The 23,887-nt window shown below is 40.7% G+C and overlaps 1 protein-coding gene across 1 annotated transcript in view; it reads left to right on the top strand.

Annotated features, from left to right (window-relative positions):
- Positions 1-16,034: 16,034 nt before the first annotated feature.
- Positions 16,035-23,887, top strand: part of LOC111267233 (phosrestin-2) — a 14,905-nt gene continuing 7,052 nt past the window's right edge. Inside the window, exons 1-5 of the mRNA XM_022845331.2 lie at positions 16,035-16,086; positions 16,693-16,768; positions 16,957-17,038; positions 20,182-20,337; positions 20,836-21,037. Of these exons, the coding sequence (XP_022701066.1) occupies positions 16,035-16,086; positions 16,693-16,768; positions 16,957-17,038; positions 20,182-20,337; positions 20,836-21,037 (568 nt within the window). The remainder of the gene's footprint in view (positions 16,087-16,692; positions 16,769-16,956; positions 17,039-20,181; positions 20,338-20,835; positions 21,038-23,887) is intronic.

Raw genomic sequence — 23,887 nt, 5'->3', positions numbered from 1 at the left:
CAAGAGCCATAAAACTCAGTTATTGCATAGAAATACAGTAAATGATACTCAATAAGTGATTGGTCGTAGTAATACGGAAACTGTAGTTGCAGTCAAAACGCACGCGCGTAGACGAGCAAGAAGGACGGAGAGACAAAAATAGCTGAAATATTTGATATATTGAATATATTTGAGAGATGAAAGATGTAACAAGTCCTGCTACACTATCTGCGAGAAAGAGGTATACTTCAAAGTGAAATGTTGTCCGGTGTTTCGTCCTGCAAGGAAATTTCTTTGTCGTCGTCGAAGAAACTGCCAAGCGTCCCATTGGCAAGGCGAGCATCAGTCGTAGGTGTACAGACCGTAGTTAGTACGTAGTCGGTCTAACTTCAGACAAGTTGTTAGAAACCTCGTTTTTAGCCTTGTGTGCAGTTGTTTGCGTATAAACGTCCTACACATGTTTACTATATGGTTATTGATGTGCCTGCCGGTGTTGTCGTTGTACTGAGATGTCGATCTATCTGTATATGCCTGCACAAAGAGGTATGAGAATTTATTGTTTTTTGTAGTGCCTTTTTCTATCTACCATTTGCCTGTAAGAATATTAACGGCTAGGTGGATCCGATATCTATAAATTGCTGTGGATTCTTCTTGCGATAGACCAGCGTTTTTTTCGCCTGATCTTTCCTCCTATTTCTGATGCACTTCTTTCGTACGCTACGAGGTCCACGAAACATTCACTATTTCGTTACAGATTTGAATCACGAACGGTAGTTAATATCAGTAAGTAGCATAACAGCAGTGGTACTACTAGCGTCAAACGACCCATATTGATCCGCTGATGATCTGACAGCTGAGAGGATTTTGCCATCTTTAGTCTCGAGTTTGCTGATAAAAACCGATGGTTATTTTCTGTCCCGTTTCTCAGGCTATTGACATAGAAAAAATATTTTTAAGCAGTAGACCAACAATAGCAGAGAAAACTTGAGAATACAGATGCATTCGCATCTACAAAGACGATTCGTTAATCCTGCTACGGTACGTTATAGCTTGGCCCGAATCATACGAGAATAAAACATGTGTCCCCTGTAAAGTGCTGCGAGCCACTGGTCCCGTTCGTACACAGAGTATGTGAATACAGGTCATACGTTCAGGAGCTGTGCCTTCCATCGTTCTATTTGCCGGTCGAAAGGAGGGCGTAAGTCTTCAGTCTACAGGAGATGCCTCGCAAAAAACTGCATGCTACAGATCAAGCATATAGAAACTTCCTTTTAACGAGATTGAATGTGCGACAAGCGACCATGTCCGTTGTCGTATGTACTATGACGTCTAGTTAATTTAAAAGCTTGCCTCAAAACAAATGTATATGAGCCTATAACATGCCTACCAGCAGAACCGTAACGCTAAGTCATAACCCTCCCGGAATTCCCTTCCGCCGAGCCGATATTCCGCTGTAGGCACAGAAAGTGCAATAGCAATAAACAAATATCTAAAAGGACAGAAGGCCCTGCTAGACGATTCCTTCACGGCCGAGCTCGATCCGTCGCTGTAAGGATCTTTTTGTTGCCGCTGGTGACTCGGCCGCTGCAATCGCTGCATAACAGAAAGAACAAAAAATTTGTAGTAGTCATACAAGTCTGGACAATTCTGTGACAATCTCTCGTTTCGTTCATGGGACATTCAGCCCCCTATCTTAAACAGCTCTTCTCTTTACAATGGTTAAGACGTCGAAGAACCTGGGCAGCAATAGCTGTTACAGCAGGCGCCACAACGTCTAACGTCTTTTATTGTCCTCCTCCATCATTTTCAGCATGTCACAGGGTATAGGGAGTGGCCTGAACCGGGCTAATGGATAGACCGATATTAGGACAGCAAGATGGAGAGAGAGGCAAGCCGCAAGTGGGCATCAACGTCAGCAGTTCTGCCTATGAGAGAGGGAATGTAGCGCAAGGCTTGGAGGTGTAGAAGGAGACCCTGAAGAAAACACTGATGAACACGATGAATTGTAGGTGGAATGACATAGTTCAGAATAATGATAGTACAAGGGTGAATACGAGACGATCCTCTATATCCCTTTCTTTAGTAGCGTTTCGCGCTCTATCTAGCGCATGTTTTTTTTTATGGCGGAAACGATGACGGCATTCGTTGAAGAGCGTTGAAGGTCTCGGATGGGACAGTAAGTTGGAAAAAGTAGAGAAGGTTGATCCTATCACAGCGGCCAGTACAACCTGCCTATTTAGCTAGGTTTTGGTTATCCGCTCATGTTGTAACTTCTAAGTTGGTTATATGCTGGTTGGTAGCTTTTGAAGTTCAGAAGCATGTATTGCTCGAGAACGAAGCCAGGAAGCCAGGCGCAGCAGTTTAAGTGTTACCGTCTTTTTTCTTCGGTAGGTTTAGAGCTGTTGCTTACTGTTGCAGACAGGTCTTAGAAGGATATCGGAGACTGTGTAGGTCGAGTTCTACTAAACCCTACGTTAGGTAGTATGGCCTGTCACGGCTTTTATCACGGTGGCGGTCTGCTCGGCGTTCGGCAAACTGAAAAAGGCCGACATGGCAGATGGGTTCACCGGTTTAGCTTAGAGTGCTTGCGTTGGAATGCGAATGCGGAGGGGGGAAGAACAAGCACCAGCTGCTAGGTGCTTCGAGACTCGAGATTCTGCGCTGAAAAAGATTTCGCTTGAAAGAAGAAGTCTTGGCTGTTGATAACGAAAAGATGGCATCAACTGACCGTCCCACAAGAAAAGAGGGTCGTCAGTAGAAGACTGCGCAGAAGACAGAATGAAATGCAGACACTCAAAGAGACATCGGAATACAAAGAGAGAATTTGAGAAGAGCCATAGGTTTTTGAAGTAGTGGAGTAGAGTCGTAGGTCAGTGTGTACAACCGATTATAAAAACGAACCCTTAAACTTAAAGAAATCCATGATAAAGAGATAAAGAATTTCATTTTTTGGCATGTAACACAACCGACCGAAGTAAACATGTAGCAATTTCGTTCACTGACAGCTTAAACACTGCAAATAGGTATAGCAATCGGTTATATCCGAAAGGCAGAAAACAGGCATTAAGACATTTAAGATCGTATCGGTAGAGTTTTCAAATTGTATATTTGAACAGCACCGGTGTCATTCAGAAGACATACTGCATTAAAAAGATAGATACATATCCAGCATAAACTCGTATTCGACAGGCGACAAAAGAAGCTTTGTACATCAGCCCAACGGCGACTTCATAAATGCGTCCATAGAAATTGGTTGTGAGTGTAAAGGAAATGATATATAATCGACATAAAGATGTGCTCAGAAGCAGGGGTCGACAATTTGCTCGCTTGGCATCTTGGTGTCTGATGATAGTACCCAATAAAGCATTTATTTGGTAATTGACTAAAAAAATGATAAAGGAAATCATTGAAGTCTAAGTCACCGTTAGGTTTTTGGACCATAGAACGGGTATGACTAAACTGTTGGAATCAAACGGAAAAAAAAAAGCTGTTTTATCAAGGAAAGCTGTGCTGAGAAAGAAAATCTTAGCTAAATAATTCTATGGTTCGTTAGTTGAGGAAGCAATCTAAATGATTATTCAATTTAATAAATTCCGTATTAAAGTAAATTGTGTGAAAATTTTAATTTAACTCCACTGGCACTCTAAGTATGTTTTCGAGATACCGATTTCTCAAAATTTTCTGTAGAAAGCTTCATTTTTGGTCCTACTAGAATTGTTGCTGCCGCAGCAGTGCAAAGTCTAATTATCATCCGGATTCAAACCGAGAATCGAAAGTAAGCTTTTTAATATTTAGTCCATCGGTCCCGACAGAGCCGCTATAGAGCTCTTGTGGTTAACCAGGCAATGCTTGTCAGTGTCCTGTTTTAACTAAGACGTCCTAGAGACACGGATATACCGAACTGTCGCTCGACAAGTCTTTTAGGCCGTTTTATGTCGTGACCAGATTGTATGCGGGACACACCCGGAAGCGAAATAAGAGAACAAACAGCTGCGTCTATATTCGAGCAACAAGAGCAGGAAGTTCAGCGGGTTGGAAAAATTGGCCGAATATGCCGCTCAGATAAAAAGACTCCTTGGCTGGTCAATAAGGCCGGACGAAAAAAGAAATCTTGTAATAATGAGCCCTTATAACATCGCTGCTATTGATGCTGAAGTCGGTGGTCGGCAGACTCAGAGCTAGCAAATTAACGCATGTCGCTATCTCAGTTTACTAATTGTACTACTTCCAAATTAATATTTTTTAGTGAATAAATTTTCCCGATTTAAAAATACCCGCCAGTCATTTTTATAGCTGACACCCGTCAAAACGGATTTTTGGCCACGTGTTTTTGACAAAATAAGCAATAGTGATACTACACAATGCGTTAAATTTTACATACCCATATTGTCGTCCACGTCTTGAGAGCCGATCGCGATAGTTCCAGAGATCCTAAATGTTCTTGCTAATGAGGCATGAACCTTGTAGCTGTTCAAGATGTGTTATTTTTCTACTCGAATATTGGACAAAGAATGGGCTAACATTTTGAAATATCATCTGAATCTTGTTAGGCTGACTCTCGTACACCAATTGCCCCTAGTGGAATAAGCAACATTAATGTTCTTTATTCTTTTAGTTCGCTCTGTGCTCTTTCCCTGTCAAGGGAGCATTTACTTTGTTTATTGTTGCCCCAGACAAAACGCTTGTCCTTTAAAATAAAACGAGAGTAGGCAAACTACCATGTTTTCAATGCCAATCGAAATTATTTGCTTCAATAGAGTACTGCTATCCTTTTCCTAATTGTTTTGCCCTATTTTTCAATGTAAATTCCTTCTATGAAAAATCTGCCTTCGGATGGCTTTCGTAATAATCAAGGTGATGGCCATAATTGAGACGAAACTGGCAGTTGATGATGCTGATTAGAACGTTGTCTAACTTCTACTCACACATATCCGGTAATAAGCCATCTGTAATCTGTTGCATATCGCACAGACAGTATACGGTCTTCCCAGCGATTATATCCTGCACCCGTCCTACCCATACGTGCGCGTCCGCGATCTTTTAAAGGCGCAGATATCGTGCCACAGAAATATATGATTAGGTCGCCTGATGAAGTGTCTAGCAAAGAAACGTTCTGAACCTGGCGTATTTTTTACCGTTGCTGACCTTCAAATGGCATATGGGTATAGTTTCCAGGGTTTTCTGACACCTACGATTTCGCAATGCTGAGATTTTGATTATTTTATGTAATATATGAGAGAAAATCTCACAGACTGTAAATGTTATTATTGCCGCTATAGCTTCGTTTAATTAGTAGCTCTTCAAAGATTAAATCAAAGTTAGGTTTTTTAGGTAACCAGAAGCCTTGTCGGCTCGTTTAAGGCCGTTGTGGTGTGGCAGTCGACTGGATCTGTGTGTGTGAAGCTTTGCTAAGCTGAAATCGATGGTCCTCATCCTGTAGGTTATACAGAAAACGATATCTAAAGATATACGGTTTTTTCATATAGATTTCAACGGGTATGATCTTTTAGAAGGAGACTGAAAAGCCCACTATTGAGGCAGGCAAGCCGTACTCTATTAAGGTCATTTGTTTTAGCTAAACCAAAAAAGATGAAATTGACAGTGGGACAAACCTGTAAGTAGCCGGCTTCAGAATCTATGTGGCTACGAAACGTAGTAACGATTCGAACCATAAAATAAACAGGTCTTTGGTGAGATGTGTTGAGAATTCTGGGAAGATGCGATTTTCTCCACCACTCGTGCTGCTGTGGGTAGAATGCCCCTTATTTGTATGCAGAAATACATAAGGAGGTTTGTATAGAGGGTGTTGGCACCAAATAATGCCCCCTACGATTTCATTTGATCACAGCGCCTGGGGCAACATAGAGTGTTAGATTTAATCAGAAAAAGTACTTTTAAATAACCAATTTTTTTTTTAGACTAACATATACCGCGAGGTTTGCACGTTGATATGTGGAGTATTTGTCGGTCCGATGATGCGATTCTCTTTTTAAGTTAATCGTTCATTGAGTCTTTTGTATATATATCCCATATAAATATAGGATGAAGACTATGCTAAATTGCTTGTGTATCATGGTCATAAAATCGATGGATTGTAGCTGGTCGTCGCATGGCAGTTTCGCCCCATATAGATACCATTTACTATTGAATCTTGATGGTATCGATACGCTTCTATATATAATGGATCTGTCCCTCATTACAGATTTAGGTGTTATAAATTCGTCTCGCCTTTATGCCGTCTCGTCGATTAAACCTATTGACTTCATTTTATTCTATGGAAGCAGAGTTGACATTGCGATGGCACGATATGCTGGCAATAGACAATAGATAAAGAGTTGTAGGTAACGTGCAGCGGGCGTATTTAAAAAAAAAACAATAAATATGACTCCATTGACCCGTGTGTCGTGTAGATAGATATACGAAGGGCTTTGGCAAACGTCCGAGTTAACATATACACACTGCATTTCAAACATTTTAGTTAAAAACCTAGCCAAAAATATTATATGTATAATATTATATATTAATTACTATTATAATCATTAACGTAATAAAAATAACGATAAAATCCAAACAATGGTAATCACTAACTTACCTCGGCTTATGCCGCTAGACAAATTCAGTAACTCAAATCCAGCTTAAAACACTACTAGTAATAATTTCTTACAAATCACTTCAGTCAATTGTTATTATGATAATCATTAGTATAAACATAGTTATTGGTTAACATTGTTTTTTTTTTTTTCGGTATGCCGTCGCAGTCTCCTCTTGGTGCATTGCCTTTATTGCCGTACGTCGTCATTCGCTCCTACCGGGCTTAAGTGCGCAGAAAGCGACGATTTGTTATTAAACACTTGTTTTTATTCAGCTTGGTCGAACAGCATTCACTGGACAATGTCTTTTCTTGTCCTGTCCTAAGGGATTTATGCCGGACGATATCGAGTCGTAGCAAGTGACTATAAGTCGGCTTCCAAATGGAGCCCAACCGGTCTCCTTGTTAAGATATGCGCACAGGGTACAGCTGGTAACTTAGGTACACAAACTCGAGACTATGAGTTTGAGAGATAAACTTCCATTTATTCATTCACGTAATAATTATAATTGATGTATCCTACAGTGAACACAATTCACGTTGCCAACCTCTTGCACCTAATTAAATTACTACGGTTAGAATATCGTTTTCTATTGCTGTTTATAGTAGTATTTGATAAAATTTCACTTATTCACCCTTGTCGGTAGTAGTCAACTCGGTTACAAGTAAAATTCCTACAGTAACTTATACTATGATATGAACATAACACATGGCGCTGGCTATTAGATAACGGCAACAGCTTTAGTCCCAGGGCATCACTACTAGCGACATCTATTGGGCGAAACAAACATTTTCTAAACTATACGTGCCCTGCTATATACTTAGACCACTTGGACTCGTTCGATTTTTATGCTCAAACGACCGCGAACGAAACGTCGTCCTAGTACAGATTCGTGCAACCCAGGTACAATGCAAGAGTGCAATCTCCGTGCAAAATGCTTCCTTTTTGCCTTAAGGAATTCTCTTTGTCAACGGGCGTCGAGTCATTCCCTAGCGCTTAATAATAATAGTAATTCCCTAGCGTAATAATAGTCATGGTTCTCACTGCATCGTACACAGCAAATAGATTCCAGTGCATTCAGGAGACTTGGAAATCGTAGCTGGGCCTCTAAGTTAGGCCTTTCAATCATGGCGATCCTATTGGAAGTTGATTCTGTACAATCGACTTGAGTATTGCTACTGTTGTTTTCAGCTGGGCGCTGCAACGATCAGAAGGTGACTTGGATAAGAGCGGTGTTTTTGAGCTAAGGGAATAAAGAAAACATGATCTTAACAGGAACAATTGCTCCATTCTCATTTGGAGACTCCTCGATTTTTCAAGATTTTTTCCCATCCCTCGCTCAAACTTTTAAATCAGTTTCGCCGAAACTCAATGCACTTGGTGTTGAAAGGGTGCTAAGCTAAAAAATAGTAATAATGCCCTGTTGGTCGTGAAAGTTTCGTTATTTATTTGAATAGAAGGAAAAAAATTACGATCCGTCGACCCGAAGTCTAAAAAAATAGATGAGATACAGGGAGAACTCTTGTCAAAACTCTTGTAAGAAGATTTTCACAATTTCTTCTGTGTGTGATATCCTGAAACAAGATAGCAATACTTTTACGGTTGGTTCTTTTCTATTAAATGATCTCGCTTATCTAGTGCAATTGGGAAGATACTCATCCACTGTGGCGTCTGCTTTGATATTTTCCAATATATCGGATTTTCATAGACCGTCTCGCATGCTGGTTCTGTACCAAAAGCTATCATCGTGAAAGCGTGTTATGCGAGCATGATGGGTGGTAATGGTATGCCGATATACTTTCGCACTCTGCCCGATTAGAGTCGGACGTGGGACACCCACAAATCAACTATCAACTAATGAAATGAAGACCAGGAACGTTGTTAAGGCTATAGTCCATTTTTAAAGCCGGTTGCTAACGGTGAATTTATTGACGACCGTCCGCGCTCAATAGATCTCTGAAACGATCCTTGCCGATGTTAGGATGGTCGACCGAAATAAGATGTATCACTCAGACGTAAGTTAGCATTTTCGAATACTGCAAACTACTCTTGAACGATGATCTTTATTTTCAAGCAAAAGTATAATCACTTGTTTGTCACAACGGCAGGTGACACGTGCAACAAAATAGGTGTCGAAGACAAGAGAGAAGTTTAGAGAGGCGCGGGAATCGTTTGTAAACATTTTAAAAACATGGACATACATAATAGTATTTGAAAACTTCATCGTAACTACTGACAGTGGACGAAAGCGTGTTAGTAGAGATCATTGCCAGATAGTAACTTGATTCGTAATAGAAAACTTTTACTACAGATGCAATGCAGAACTTCACCTGCAAATGTTGCGGGACTAGTTGCTGTATAAGGTTGTCGTTCTGGTTGGTATTGTCGAGTAAGATCAGTCAATCGCTTAATAAAATCAAATCCACGTTTATAATATATACGTATTATTCTATTTATATATATATATATATATATATATATACATATATATTAAAATAAATCGATACACTTAGTATTTAGTTCAAGTACATTATAACGATACTTATGATATTACTTAAGTCGTTTGAGAGCGAAAGATGCTCTCGTAGAGTCTTCAACTTCAGTTGAGTCCGGGGCAGTCAAACAGATGTGATGCAACTAGTCCCTTTTAGGCGTAGGCGGGGGCTATAATTTAGAATAATCTCCTGCAGATTTATCCCTTAAGCCATGTGGGTCTACGAAGCGCTAATAAGTGACGGAAGATGCGGATAAAGCCTCGATGAATTCAAAATAAACGAATGAAAATACCCTCCTAAGCTCTTCAGTACGATATTAAAAGCAGGATATTTTTTTGAGAAAATCTGTGTGACAAGATTTAACCAAAAACATCTACATGATTATTCGTCTTTCAAATCCCACCAATTTAGTCTAATGACAGACTGAAAGAAACTGCGTGACGTCCCGTCTTTGTTGACGCTAGTCAGGTAGGCATGTTCCCATTACGGTATTATAGCGAAAACCGTCCAAACAAAACAGTCGGTACAATATGGAGTGATTTACATTCAGAAAGTTTTCTTGATCTATTCGAGACTGTTACCTCTATCATGTAAACTTAAGAACATCAGACCTGATTCGCCGTTCAGTACGGAAAAATCTATTCTATTTGCGTCTTTTATGACGTATTACGCCCTTCCCACTTTTTTAGCCCCTGGTATTTGTCGTCTGTTGGCTTTGACGGCACCTTGTTCTTAAGAGAACGAGCCTAAAGAATTCATGAAAACTCGTTAAAGCACCAATGTTCCCCACAGAACGATGGAACAGATTGAATTCCTTCGAGCAGAAGTCTTCCTCCAACATTTGGCACCGAAGGAAACAGTAGTTAAATATAATTTCAAAAACTTCCTTCAATGTAGTAAACGAAACGCCTATTCATCTACGTTGAAGCCGGTTTCGGGGGCAAACTAGAGTAGACGCAAACACTTTCTTTTCTCCACCTTACCTTCTACTTTCTTTTTCAATATGCTTAGTCTCTGTCCTAAGGTTAAACTAGGATAATTTTAGCTCGGGCTATTATGACTTGGTCATGGTTGGATGATGGTAATTAAAAGGTAAAAGGGCTCGAAATAATTACAAAAAAAAAGCGCAGGTGGATTGTGTGCAATTTTCGATCCGTCCTTCAAAATATATTCCATGCTTGCGTTACGTGCTCTCAGTCTCTGTTCACGCGTACGACATCTCATAGCGTTTGGACAGATGATGGGTTTTCAATTAAAAACTCAGTTTTCAATCAAAAAAACGGTACTCAATTAAAAAGTAAAAATAGATTAAAAATGTATGGGTACCATGGGATCACTGTACAATGATCTGTAATGGACGATGCAGCTAGCAATCACAAAAACAGTCTCACACATCGACGGTCGAACTCTGACGAGCAGCAGTACTTTAGAGAGACGAACCAACAACAAGCACAAAAAAAGACAAAGGTCGCTGCGGGAACAACGGCTCTATATCGATAATCTCTGGGTCATGACCAGCCTCTCGCTAACCGACCGTGTTAGCTGTTCGCATTTGTATATCTACCTCTCTTGTTGGTCCGCCTATTTGACTTAGGCGCATCCAATGGACAGCAGGTGTAATTACATTGGCAAGGTTTTCGGGTATTGGTCGGAACCCATTGGGTTGTCATATTCGAAGGATGGGCATGTATTGATGGGCCACTGCTATAAGCGTGGCGCATTTACCAGGATCGCGTTCTTTCTAACGTTACTTTGAAATTTAACACAGCTGGTGAAAGATGTTTTCTAATAAGGTAGTCCTATGCTGGCAACGATCTAAGCACGCTTTAGTTAACCTGGGCCATTTACTACCTATAATCCACCTATAATCCATAATAAATCCACCACCAAAGGATATAAATAAATAAGCAATATAAGCTGTTTCGCCATCTCGCTTTCGTTCTCCTTAAATTACTCTTCGCTTCGAATTGTTTTCCATTTTGGAAAGCACGTCTCCCATTTTGTAGTTGTCTGCCAACGCCACAGTAGTAACTTGCTTGCTTACGTAACTTTTAATTTTAAGAAATGTCTTTAGGCGTCCTGGACGAGGTCGTGCAATTTAATACTCAAACCTTCATCGGCACTTCTTGTTCGCAGTATCTGCCAGCTCCGATCATTAGAATAATCAAAAATTAATAAAATCATGAATTCCTACATATATATATAAGAATATGTAGGAATTCATGATTTTAGGATTCAGTTTCGTAGAGCCTGGTCTAATTTTGCGCTCAATCGAAAGCAAAATTTCGATAGCATTTTGAAACAATATTGTTCACTGGGTCTCTATATTTTCTATGCACTGAGTGAAAATGGGTTACTCATATACATCTGGTATATAATAGCTTCTGACCTTCTTTAGGATTCAGCCCATGCTATTTATTGATCATAACATCGAGTCTTTCTTTCACATGTGTTTCTATTTTTTTGGCGAAAACACCAACTCTAACAGAAGTATGAAAAATAATATCCCTCTAAAAACTGTAATCCAAACTATATAAGGACATGTGTTAGGTATACGCACTCTTAATATCGTTGCATTTAATGCGAACACCGGTATAACCCAAGGCCTCTAGCTTTTTCCGCCGCAGACGTCGTCTGACGATGTGTTAACCAAAGGGCACATGGCCGTCGCAGTAACAAATTTTTGACAACAGAAAAGGTCTTGGCTGGAAGGCCCGCAGGGCACGCTGAGGTCGCCGGCTGAGGCACAAGAACGAACCAAGGGCTCGAGAGATGAAATTGAGATGCATCCGAGAATGGCTTAATGGCTGAGATTTTCAAGGACCCTTTCTTGGATAACTCGACGACGACAGTAATTGTATAGTATAGAGAAGATGGACGCTGCTCGGTGGGATCAAGCCGAGCCGAAGGCAGGAAAGTGTTTACGATGAAGCTCCGAAGCAGTCGAGTGCTAAAGAGGGTAGAGGAAGCCGATGAAGCCGATATATGCAGACGAGAGTCCGACAAGGAAATTAAAGATCGTCGAGGAGAACGAAGTAGTCGAACTAGCTCGGCTTTTCTTTGTATAAATACTCAAAGCAAATTTTTGACGACATTGGAGCTCAGAGACATTGCGGCTTGCCTTCCAATGCTAGTACGGTATCAAGTGAATATGTGAAACGGCTATTAGTCAATTTCGAATAAATTTGGCGCAAATACGTTTAGAGTTTTCCTTACTGGTGCAGTTTCGTTCAATTTTCGTTAAGTTTGTTTGTCGCTAACGCTACGTTTTGGTGTTTTCCGAAATCCACTGCCCCCTAGTGCATCATCAATCGCTTTAAGTGAATGAGAAAACATATCGGGCGTAACTTACTTAGAGTTGCTTTTTGTCCGGCAGAGTAGAGCTGAACTGGGGCATGAAAAGCGAATTTCACATGGCTGGAGCAGTTGGTCAGGATGTCTCAAGCTCAGATCTATGTCTCAGATCAGCGTCTGTTAGATTCGGACTTTTAATATGCATTGCTTGCCTCCGGAAATTGGGGCTATGAATTTTTTCAGCCTGCTTTGAGTTCGAGGCAGCAGAGGTTCAAACATGAGCCTAGTACAGAACAGTCGTTTCTCGTCGACTTTTCAAGCCAGAAAGCAACATTATGGCGATTAATATGACACTTGTTCGTTGCGAGCACGAGCCATATTTTCAACCGGATTGCGATCACCAGCATTTAACACAAAAACCTGACACGAGAAGACGGTACGATATTTCAGGAGGAAGCTTAATGAACTTCGACAGGTCAAACGAGTAGCCAAGTTGATCTGGTTTGTGCTCTTCTTCAATCTCAATGGACTGTCCGCTGCAAAATTCTTGAATAAGGTATAGTGCTAAGAAACAAAAATAAAGCATCTATGGAGAGCATACGGAAAAATAACAACTAACAACGAAACTTGTTAACACAGCACATTTGCCATAGTAGGTCACGCCTCTCGTCGGTCACAACCAAGTGCTCACAAGCTACATACCTTTAAATCAATCGCTATACGATCCATGACTTAGATAGCTAAAACCTTTACTGAGAAAGCAGGGGTTCCGCAAATGACACGTAAAAAAAAACAACTTATTATATAATACTTGCAGGTATTGTGCTTTCCAGTAGCTTCCTGCAATACCTGTCGTGCAACAATCTTGAACAAGAAACATGTGTGAAAAGCAACGGCCTTGCCCAACCTAACCCGTATTAAAGGAATGGTTGCAGTGTCGGTTTTTTTTTTTTGGGGTGGGCAACATGCTTACAAGGAGATGTTATGAAATGGCAAAAAATGGGCATAGAGCTTTCTGTGATTGGTCGTTTTTGATATGGAAATAGACAGTAAACATTACATTTCGAATGTGTACCCCGTTTCCAGAAATTCTACCATAGTTTTTCTATCATCAGTCACCATTTTTGACTTCAATGTGAAGTTATTGTGGCTCCGCCTTATAACTTCTGTATGACACAGGCACAGAATTCCGTCAGAAACAGTAAGTAATTGACTATTTCGTCCATGAAACCCTTACCTATACTTTCGACCACTATAACTTCGTGTGTCGAAGAACTTTTTAAACAAATTATCAAATTTCGAAATACCAGATAAAAGTGAAATGTTAGACTCGATAAATTTAGGACATAAACAGGTAGAGATTTCGAAACTATTCGCATTTAGCATAAATGTAAATTTAGACAACGGTGATTCATATCCGAAGAGCCGTTTACCACACCCTTTTGGCGATTCCCTTCTGACCTTTCGTCGCTTCTGATCATCTCTTACTTGGTTGATAATATGACAATAACTTTCAACATTTCTGAACTATATGTTCCCTAAAAATAGTTATTTTAATCAGTAGAGCAATGAAACTAACCCCATTCTCAACAATATATCTATTTTTTTTTCTCTTGGAAATAAGTACACCGTTTTAGGGTCGGTCCGCCAGATTCGTTAACGGCCATATAACCAAGGACGCACATTGTCCGTTGTCTTCCGCCTGCCGAACGCTGTACAATTCTGATGCACACACGGTGACATAGCGAAACTACATTGCAGAGAAAGTGGCCGCCATATTTTGTCATGCTTCTTTTGTGGATCTTGGCCTCGCTCTTCGTATCATCTCTATTGAGCAAAGGCTATATTGTTGGTTGAAATATTTCGGGGGCCTAGTTCCTTCCTGGCTGCGTACGCGTTTAGTTAGCTTGAACCTCCTTGGCTGCGCAATTTACGAGCATGATTTTGTGAAACGGTCAAGGAACGGCCAGAGACCATCCACAGTGATAGAAACCAGGTGAAAAGTTAAGTGACTCCTCTGAAGCTAACAGGCTATAAAAACATTCGTCCACGATCAAGAGTATGTTGGAGCCTATGGCATTACTCTGTAATAGTAGTTGTATTATTTCTCTTAGCAAAAAGGGTAAGGCGCACATATTTTCGATTTTTTCACGATTTTCTGTCATAACTATAATAGCTCTCGGAACCGGCGTTCAGAAAAAGGGATCGGCTGAACTAACCGACTGTAGACGGAAGCTACTACGCTCGTGAACATTCTTCCCATAAGAAGATCAGTTTTGATTTGATACCGTGCTTCCCTTTGTTGTCGCTGACGCCGCCGTAAAGTTTGAAAGCTTGCATCCTGGTCAACACCTTAACTTGGATCAAAATTACGATAGGTTTTGACACGACTCTGGCTGGCGTGTCACATATTGAAACGGTCCGGGGAATATGTCAGTGGCTATTTAGTTCGTAAGTGATTAAAGGGAAAAGTATATATTTGGCATTTAATAGGTGAAGTGCACGCACAGTAAAATGTCTCCGTTGTGAAGTAACGAAGCCAAAACCGTATAAAAAGGGCATCCTGTCAGTATTCAGGGGCTGTTAAACAAACTTGTCAAAAAAAATGAATTCTTATTATACCAGCTAACTTGAGCTAACAATGCTCAGCCCACAGCTAAAACAAATATGAGAAAATTAGTGGCCGAATTTTTTTCACCGAACAACATATATACCTATATCTAATATGTCTTATTGGGCTATACTTGTTTAGAATATTTTTGAGCGATACCAAACATATTAAGCAATATCACCAACTTACTCGTACCACGCGTCAGCCACCATCAATCAATAAAGGATGCCTAGTTCTTGAAATCACTGCACCCACTTTATAGGCAGGGAACACAACGGAGCACAATGGCTAGGTGTCCCCATTTCTCCGCAGTCTCCGCAGGAATCTTTTCGTGATAGATCAGCTTATGTTCGCACCACTGCAGGCTACGTCCTTAGCTCTCTATGCGGTAACTGTATGGAGCCTTAAAAAGTGCCTTAATTCGAAAGGATTCAGCATCCTTATTTTTTTGTTTATCTGTCTCTCTGTTTGCGAGCCACTGGAACGCAGCTACGAGTTCTCCGGACTGCACTTGCAGCCGCTACTGTCGTTGTTTTACAGTCTACTGATACGAAACGCACTCGATAGGACACTGCTTTTATCGCGTTTAGTTTACGTCAATAACAAAGATATTTGGATTTTTTCATTATCGATCAAAAGCTGGCCGTCTCTGCTCAAAGACAATGAATGGAGCTCGTAAAAGAAGACATATGTAATTGTTTCTCGCTGCCTATAGACGGTTCCTTGTTCCATCGATATATAAAAATTGCCGCTTTGCTTCATACGGCACAGTACGCTGCTATGACGTTACACTGCATGGGAATAGGTTATCAAAGCCTCAACAAAAAGAACGTTAGGAAAAATTTGATAACACAAAGACTACAATAGTAAAGGAAAAAGAAGGACCCTTTGGCTGCAGGAAAGACAGCAATAACAAGGCTCTAATAAAAATAATTACAGTAGTAAAGTCCAGCTGGCCACTAATAGATTTTAATGGGCCAGCACCGCATTATTAGCTAATCTAACATAGTATAGCATGCAGCAGCGAAGGTCACAATAGAAAAAAATGGTAAATTTATTATTGACATGGACGCCCACAGCGGTGGCATGATCATATCGGGATTTGCCTCCGTTATAGGCAATGGCGAGGCTAGTCACAGATAGAACGCTTGTAATAACAAACGGATAAAGTTACTTGACTTTACTAAACGCACAATTTCATTAAAATGCACCAAAGGGGAGATGCGACAGCGAAACAAACCATTCTGGTTCACAGGCAAAGCTCTCGTTTGTAGCCACTCGAATAAAAATACGTCACAACAAACGTAGGCTATGATAGGTGAAAAATGAATGCTTTTCTTCCATAGGAGACATTTGATGTGTGTGTGTGTGTGTTTTTGCGGCCGTGAAGATTACCAGCGACGAACCAAGGCTGAATTGCGCATCGACCATCTATCAAGTAAATGCGAACGGTAAAAACAATCGTTCCAATAGTCTGCTGGCTGACGTATTTATTACCAAATGGTTGATAAAGATGACGTATCTTCGTCAATCGTTGCTGCTACTCAAAGCATTAGTAGACTTGATAATCGTATGGTAACCTACTCTGCTGAAGAGCTCGATGATACAGCAGTCATCATCTCAGTAACCACTTTTCATCGAAGGAAATAGAAGCTCAAGTTAGTTAGATGCATATACGGTTACACAAATGCGAAACTGCTCCATTTTATCATTTTATAAGAAGGGAAACACAGTTATTCCCCTGCCAGATGTGCCTTGCGCTTTGTGCCCGCGCCTTTGTTGCTATTGTGTTTTAGATCGTAATGCACATTTACAAGTTCCCTATAAACTTCTACACCCAAAGATTAATGCAGACTGCCATTTATAAAAATGTAATTATAGATATTTTAGCAGGCATGATAGATAAGCTGTGTTATATATGCCTTTCTTCTAACGATGTACTCCTCCGTGTATTTTCCTTTGCTATGCTCTGCCATTTGACTTTCAGCGTCTACAAGAAACAAAGTCCAAATGCGCGACTGACTTTGTACCTGAGTACCCGGGAATTTGTGCATTTCGGCGATGGAAAGGCGAGTGTTAACTACCAGTTGTTATAATACGACACGTAGATATATTTAGTCATTTATTTACTAGACCATACACGGCAGATAAAAAGAAGCGGACAATCTGCCATAGGCCCTCTAGCACATTTTTTCAACGACACGTCTACTATATATACATATATATATATATATATAAAACGAATTGCAATGTGGAGCAGTTTTTTAGGAAAAATCTAGCACAAGGCAAAGCGGTTCGAACTTTGGACTGGGGTAATCTTTTTAAAATGAATCCTTCCAGCTGATCTATAGTGTCAACTAATTGCGTTGTACGACTTATAATAAGCAGCCCCTTCTACCGGTGCTAATTGGACGCGATTTTTACTGGCCCACTCAGTAACGTCTATTGGACAACAACGTTGGAACGTTTCTAGAGTTTTTGTCTATAATGTGTTTTGAGAGGCCTATTCACACACAAGATAAGCGCAGTAATGAATTATGATAAATCCGGGAAAAATCATAACCGCCAAGGAGTGACTGAACGCAGATGCTGTCTGCTATTTCCGAAACGCGCCCAAAAGGAACAAAGAAAAAGGTTAGCAAAAGTCTTTTCATGGTTAGATGAAACGTTCATCTTCAGCTAGAGACGGCATAGGTTGGTTGACAAGTGAGGAAAAAGGCAGTATCTCTTTAAATTCGATAAACCTATTCTTTCGAATTGGCAGCCTATTTTTCCCTTCCAACTTTAGACGAATGCATATTCCTCGTCCCCTGGACCCCAGCAGTTTCGGATAATGCCGAGTGCTTCTAGGCTTTCTCGAGTACACATGTAGACGCGTGGTGGCCTAAATTTGAATCCGGCCGTAAAACAGGCAGTCCATCTGAAGTAGTTTATAGGCTTACGTACCGGACATAAACGTGAAAAACATTAAAGTTATCGTGTTAACGCTATCTCATTGCTTACATGATACTCGCATGTATTGTTCTCTTACTGAGAATATCGGATTAGCGAATGACCAAACGACCCAGGTGGTTAGTCATGCACCGCGTATATTTACAACACTTAAATCAGAAGTGGAATTTTCGAACTTGGACGTCGCTTTCGGAGGAATAAGCCCATATAGCGATAAAAAAAAATACGTTCGGAAGCGAGCGTCGCCATAATTACACTAATTAGACGAACGTACAAGAAAACCGTTGTTGCTCTGAGCGAACATCTCTGAAATAACTATGTAATTAATTATCCGTAGAAAATAAACGCGCAAGTTATTGTATCATAAGATATCTTAGTTGGGGCACGATTGGGTTCACGAGCCGGCCATCGGGATTCGAACCAGATCTTAAGTCCTCGAAAGTGCAATTACAGTCTGATTATGTACTATTTCTAGATAAGTCGGTGTAAACAATTAGTGGGTTTCGTAAACAATTATTATCATTATGCTCTTTTTCATGCTGACGTCATCAACAAGCGAGTCCACTAGTGCATACGAGTTATCCTGACTTTTATATAATGTGTTTCATCTGTACGATATAAAAACAAAAACAACTCAATAACAATAACGGCGGATGAAAGATTATAGTTAGACACCAAAGGGTAATATGCTTACATGCCGACTAGATAATGACACAGACTGTCAGCTTCATTTTGTATTTTTGGCCTTCGAGGCCTGACCGCCCAAAAAAGCGACCATAAACAAAACACAGTCTAATTTCGTCAGACTACCGCCGTATTCAACCCACCAGCGGACGAAACCCGCCCCGCTGCAACATTCCCTACTGTATAATCATGTAATGTTCTGCAATGCTTTGCACAATCAGCCACCAGATACAACGTCCATGATACATCTAACCGGCATAAGCAAAGCCATAGACTCGAGCCTTGAGTGTATGTCCTATACAGGTAGCTACGTGCAGCTTCAATGCACCCGCCTCGATCGTAGAGCTCGACTGGACGATAGATTAGGCTGGACGCTTGAGTGCCATCCTCCGTACCAGTATACATCTTGTACAGTACTTGATACAGAGATAGACAGAGAGCCGAATGAGCCATAAAATGAGTCGTAAAACATTTATTACACACTCTGGCCTGATGCGAGCAAACAACCGCCTCGTGAAGCAACGGGCTACCCAGGGGCAATACAAAAAAACGAACGTCAATTTAGGCATGGTCATCATAGTTAGTCTCTATTGCAAAGAGGTCTCGAATTGGCGATAGCCCTTCGACTTTCAAGACGATATTCTTGCAGTTTTGTGATACCTTTTGCAACCTGTAACGCTGTGGCCGCTACGAGAATTTAGCCACCGCTATCTCTGGACTTCTCCACAGGGTGTATTTATTGTATGTACCTGTATAATTATTTTCGAATAGTTTACTAGCGCAAAATGCCGTGATAACCGTATGACTGCGTTGCTATTGATATTTGCGCAGGTAAAACAGTCACTGGGGCAGAGTTTTATATATAATCAATGATTTTATATATATTGTATAATCAATTTCGCCGATGTAAATCGTGGTCTTTTTTCCGTTCGACTTCAGTGTTAACTAACATTCTGGAGACGTGCTTGCAAAGCTTGTTAGGCCTAAACAATCATGGTACACAGTTATGGCAGGCTAAAGAAGACCTAACTTCTTTTATATATAGCGATCACCACGATGAGTCAGCTGGTAAACTTACGCTTGCGCATTGTAGATAACTACCATCCACTGATACTATACATGACGTTGGCCATGCATGGTTGATGCCTACTCAGCTGTGGGTTTAATAAATCAAAAACCAGGTCCAAATATCAATCGAAGCCGAGTCTCAGCCGCTTAGAAGTTATATAGTTGCTTCGTAGTCGTTACGAAGCCTCAAATGAATACTATAGGTGCTTTTTTTGTATATATATATATTATATATACAGCATTTACGAACAGTCTGAACTCAAAAACAACTGTTTTACGAGTTTCTAATATAAATATGGAATAATCAGTGATTCGAAATGAATCAAATGAGCTTGACTGTAATTGGAATCTGTCTACATATGGAAAATAGGTATAGTTGTTAATCCTTTTTTTTAGGGTCGTTTCTAGGCGATCTCGGGGCTCAATGGACATAAAAGCAACAATTTTAAATCCCTTAAAAAAAAAGTAGTGGTAATTATTCCGTGTGTTCGCATCCGACCTTTAATAGGTGAGCAGTATTGACGGCGTGGTATTAGTGGAACCAGGATACCTACAGGATCGGCGAGTGTTTGCCATGGTCGTATTGACGTTTCGTTATGGCCGAGAGGACGAAGAAGTGATGGGACTAAAGTTCTACACGGAAGCTATCCTCGACTACCGACAGGTAAGAGCAAAAAAACCAACTGGTAACCCTCGGATACAAAACGACCAAAATTACAGCCCTCCCTTTTTTTGCTACAAGCTAGAGAGGTGCTAAAAAATTCTCCGCACTTCCACGCAATGCATGTTGGCGCAACGTCGCCAGCGGTAAAGAGGTACCGGGGCTCCCGTAAATATTTATAGAAAGTGTAATCACTCAGGATCTAGCCAGAGCTTGACCATATTTATTCTCACAAATCAAATCAAGCTGCCCCGTAAATGTCAAATAAGGTGTTAATAATGAAAATAAACTAGTGCTCAATTAGCCGCCATCGCTGGGAAGATGTTGAATCAAAACTGCGTTGCCAAGAATCAGCTTCAGTTAACACACATCACTGAGACTAGTCCTCACCCAATATCACAAGGTTTTTTGTCTATAAAAAGATTTAGTACAGGTACTTATGTCTACCTAGTGGTTACCTCTTTTAATCATCTACTTATTGCCTAAACGAACTTATCTCAGGTATATCCCGAACCAGCGAATCAAACGACAATTGAAGAGCTTACGCCATTACAAGAGACCTTGATGCGCAAGTTGGGTACGGAAGCATACCCGCTTACCCTGCGCGTCTCTCCGAAGGCGCCTCCCAGCGTTCGCTTGCATCCTGCCAGACCTTACATCGGTAGTCCGCTTGGCGTCTCCTACGAGATCAAAGTGTTTATAAGTGAGTATCAGCTGGCAAAATCGGCGAAGCGCAAAACGTTTTATTGTTCGTTCTGTACTAGCCACAAGGCGTATCATGCGGATGTGTGGTCTCATATCTTGGCCATTATAATTGAATTACTTTTAAAAGTAAGAACATGCGTCCTAAAAAGTTTCCGCGCTGCCTCACCATCGAACCGGCCTGTGTGTTCGAACAACAGTGCAGGTTTCCAACTGAGGACCTTACTAGAGAGTCAGCTCAACAGCAGTCATCGAACACATCACCCCACCTGCAAAACAAATAAGAGGAAGCTCCGTTTTCTAAAAGCCCACACAAACACGCGATTATAGTAGCCCATCTACGAGAACCCTTAACGCTAATAACATTTATTGTTAAGTAAGGTTCTAAATATGTAGCAGGTAGTTGTTCGATCCCTCTGCTTCTCGAGTGCCGTCGATGATATACAGCCGTTCCAACATCCTTGCTATCCAAAAAGATAGCTAAAGGCAAGTTTCATCTGGAGTACTGTAGCTGTTGTCCATGAGCCTCTTGTATTTATCTACCTCATTCATGGGATTATGCGACTCTTCGACAAATGCTATGTTAAAAGTATATAGATTACAGAAACTTAGGTTACTTTTTCACTTTGAAACTTGGATCAAAACCTATTAGCGCACTTAACTTTCTGCTCTCGTCCGCGAGGCGTAGTTTGCCCATTTAATTATATACGCAGCTTTATCTATTCCCTGATGTTACGGAGTCTGTACGCTTTAGAATACAGGCATGCGCCCACCGATTGATACGATCCTATCGCGCAAAAACGAGCGATATCCTGCCGCTGGCGTTCCTTTCCGCATTTCCTTTGTTCTTGCTAGCAGCTAGCATTCCCGCTAGAACCAGTCAGAAATTCTATCAATGAATAATGTCTGCGAATGATGTCTATAGAATAGAGTTTTTTGAGCATACTTCGAGTGATTCGTATACTCGCAGGTACTAGTGCGCAACATTCTATATGTATATCCTTACATATCCTTTCATGCGAGACCATATTCAAACGGAACATATTGCCACTACGGAGGGTTCTAGATACGTAGGAAACCATCCCGTCACTTCCAGCATGAGAAGGTGGTCTTAAATTAAAACTACGTACAGACGTTTTGATGCTATCTGATAGTGATTCACGAAGGGGGATTGATGCGTTTGGGTTGCAAAGGAGCTAACGGCTTCAACTTTATCAAAACGCTTTCTGTTCGATAATTTTTTTTCGTCGTCAAACAAGGTAAATTAACGCTCGAAAGGTAAAAGCCAGCCCTGTCGTCGAAGGCTAGAACGTCAAGTAAATAATACTGAAATGCGAGTGCGTCTGCTGGGACAATATAACAGCAAGCATAACTTTCCGATTCGCTTTATTATGAATTTAATAAAAAAAATTTACTGTAAAAAGAACACGTCACTTCACTCGTGACGGATAAAATGTGTGCAGATGTGGATGAAGGATGAAGTTTAACCTACTAACCGTACTAATAACAACCGTGTAAAATGCGTCTATTTATACGTCTCAGCAGATGCTTATCGCGTCTGTGTATTATACAATAGCTGTTGGCAGTATCCTCTTGTCGACTCTCGGCGTGAACACACATTGTTAATCCAATGCAGAACTATCCATGATATGCTGTGCGTCGACAAATTTGGCCTATATGTAAGTAATTCATTATAGATTTTGGCTCCCTGCAGCACGATCAGACTCAGAAGAGAAACATTTCTTGAATAGTATGAAATCAAATTGCCCCGATAGATACCCAAGTGGACCGGATGCACTGCACGATTGAGGCACACACACACACACATATATGTATATGTAGAGTGGAGTAAAGTTACTTAATCCACTTACGTGTATAGAAATCCAGACCTGGGGACATACGTTCATGAAGAAATAGTTACATGGATCTAATGAGTTTTATTGAGACCCTGAAACCTTCTCCTTTATTAAGTTGCGCAGAAGGCAGTGTAGCGCTCCGACTGTGAATATACGTATTTTCTAGCATGGCTACTTAATTTTTTATTTTCTAAATTTACAGTATGCTTTTTTCTCGGCCAATTTTCCTAACAACACTTAAGCATGTACCAATGGAGGTAGCAAGCGTTTACGATTAGCGGTAGTAGCGACTTTGTCGACCGTATTATTTTTCCGTTTCGTTGCTTAGATAGCCTTTCCAATGTAAAACTATCATCTAAATACCTACTCCGGCCGCACTTTCGCAGCGTAGCCGCATTACATACGGCACAATCCTACCAACTACAACAACAATGTTCCCCCGTGGAGCTTCGTTGTTCATACCATTGTCTATTTAGCTGAACCTAATGCCACTGCTACCCTCGTGTCAGTTCCTTTCTCCAGGAGAAACACAATTGGGCCTTGCCTACCACTTACTTCACGCTGTCGTTTTCATCTAGCGGTAGTATCTTAATCGGTGCACCCGAATTTTCTCCCCATATGAACTTTACGTTCGCCTGACAGATATCTTACGGCTGCGCATGAACCAGCGCGAACGATATCCTGTACGGGCCTGTGTCTTGGTGAGGATACCGGCCCATAGATGATTTGCTTACACAGAAGGACATAAAAAAATATAGGCTTAGCAAGGGAAAGCCTAAGCTGGCATAAATTCCAAAGGAATTCAGTGACCTGAGAGTAGGACATCGAAAACTAGAGGAAAAATGGAAGCATGAATAGCGAGGACGGTTACAGTAGCTACTAAACTTCTCAAAACTCATGTAACCTTGAGCGTTTGTTTACAACTTGGAAGTACTGCAAAAAATATAGTATATTATTATAATGTTTGCCGTTATGCCTTTTTCTCTTCTGTCGCA

Source organism: Varroa jacobsoni, unplaced genomic scaffold, assembly GCF_002532875.2.
Source record: "Varroa jacobsoni isolate VJ856 unplaced genomic scaffold, vjacob_1.0 scaffold_1160, whole genome shotgun sequence".
Taxonomy (NCBI): domain Eukaryota; kingdom Metazoa; phylum Arthropoda; class Arachnida; order Mesostigmata; family Varroidae; genus Varroa; species Varroa jacobsoni.
Note: the sequence above shows the minus strand (reverse complement) of the source record. Positions and strands in the feature narration are given on the sequence as shown.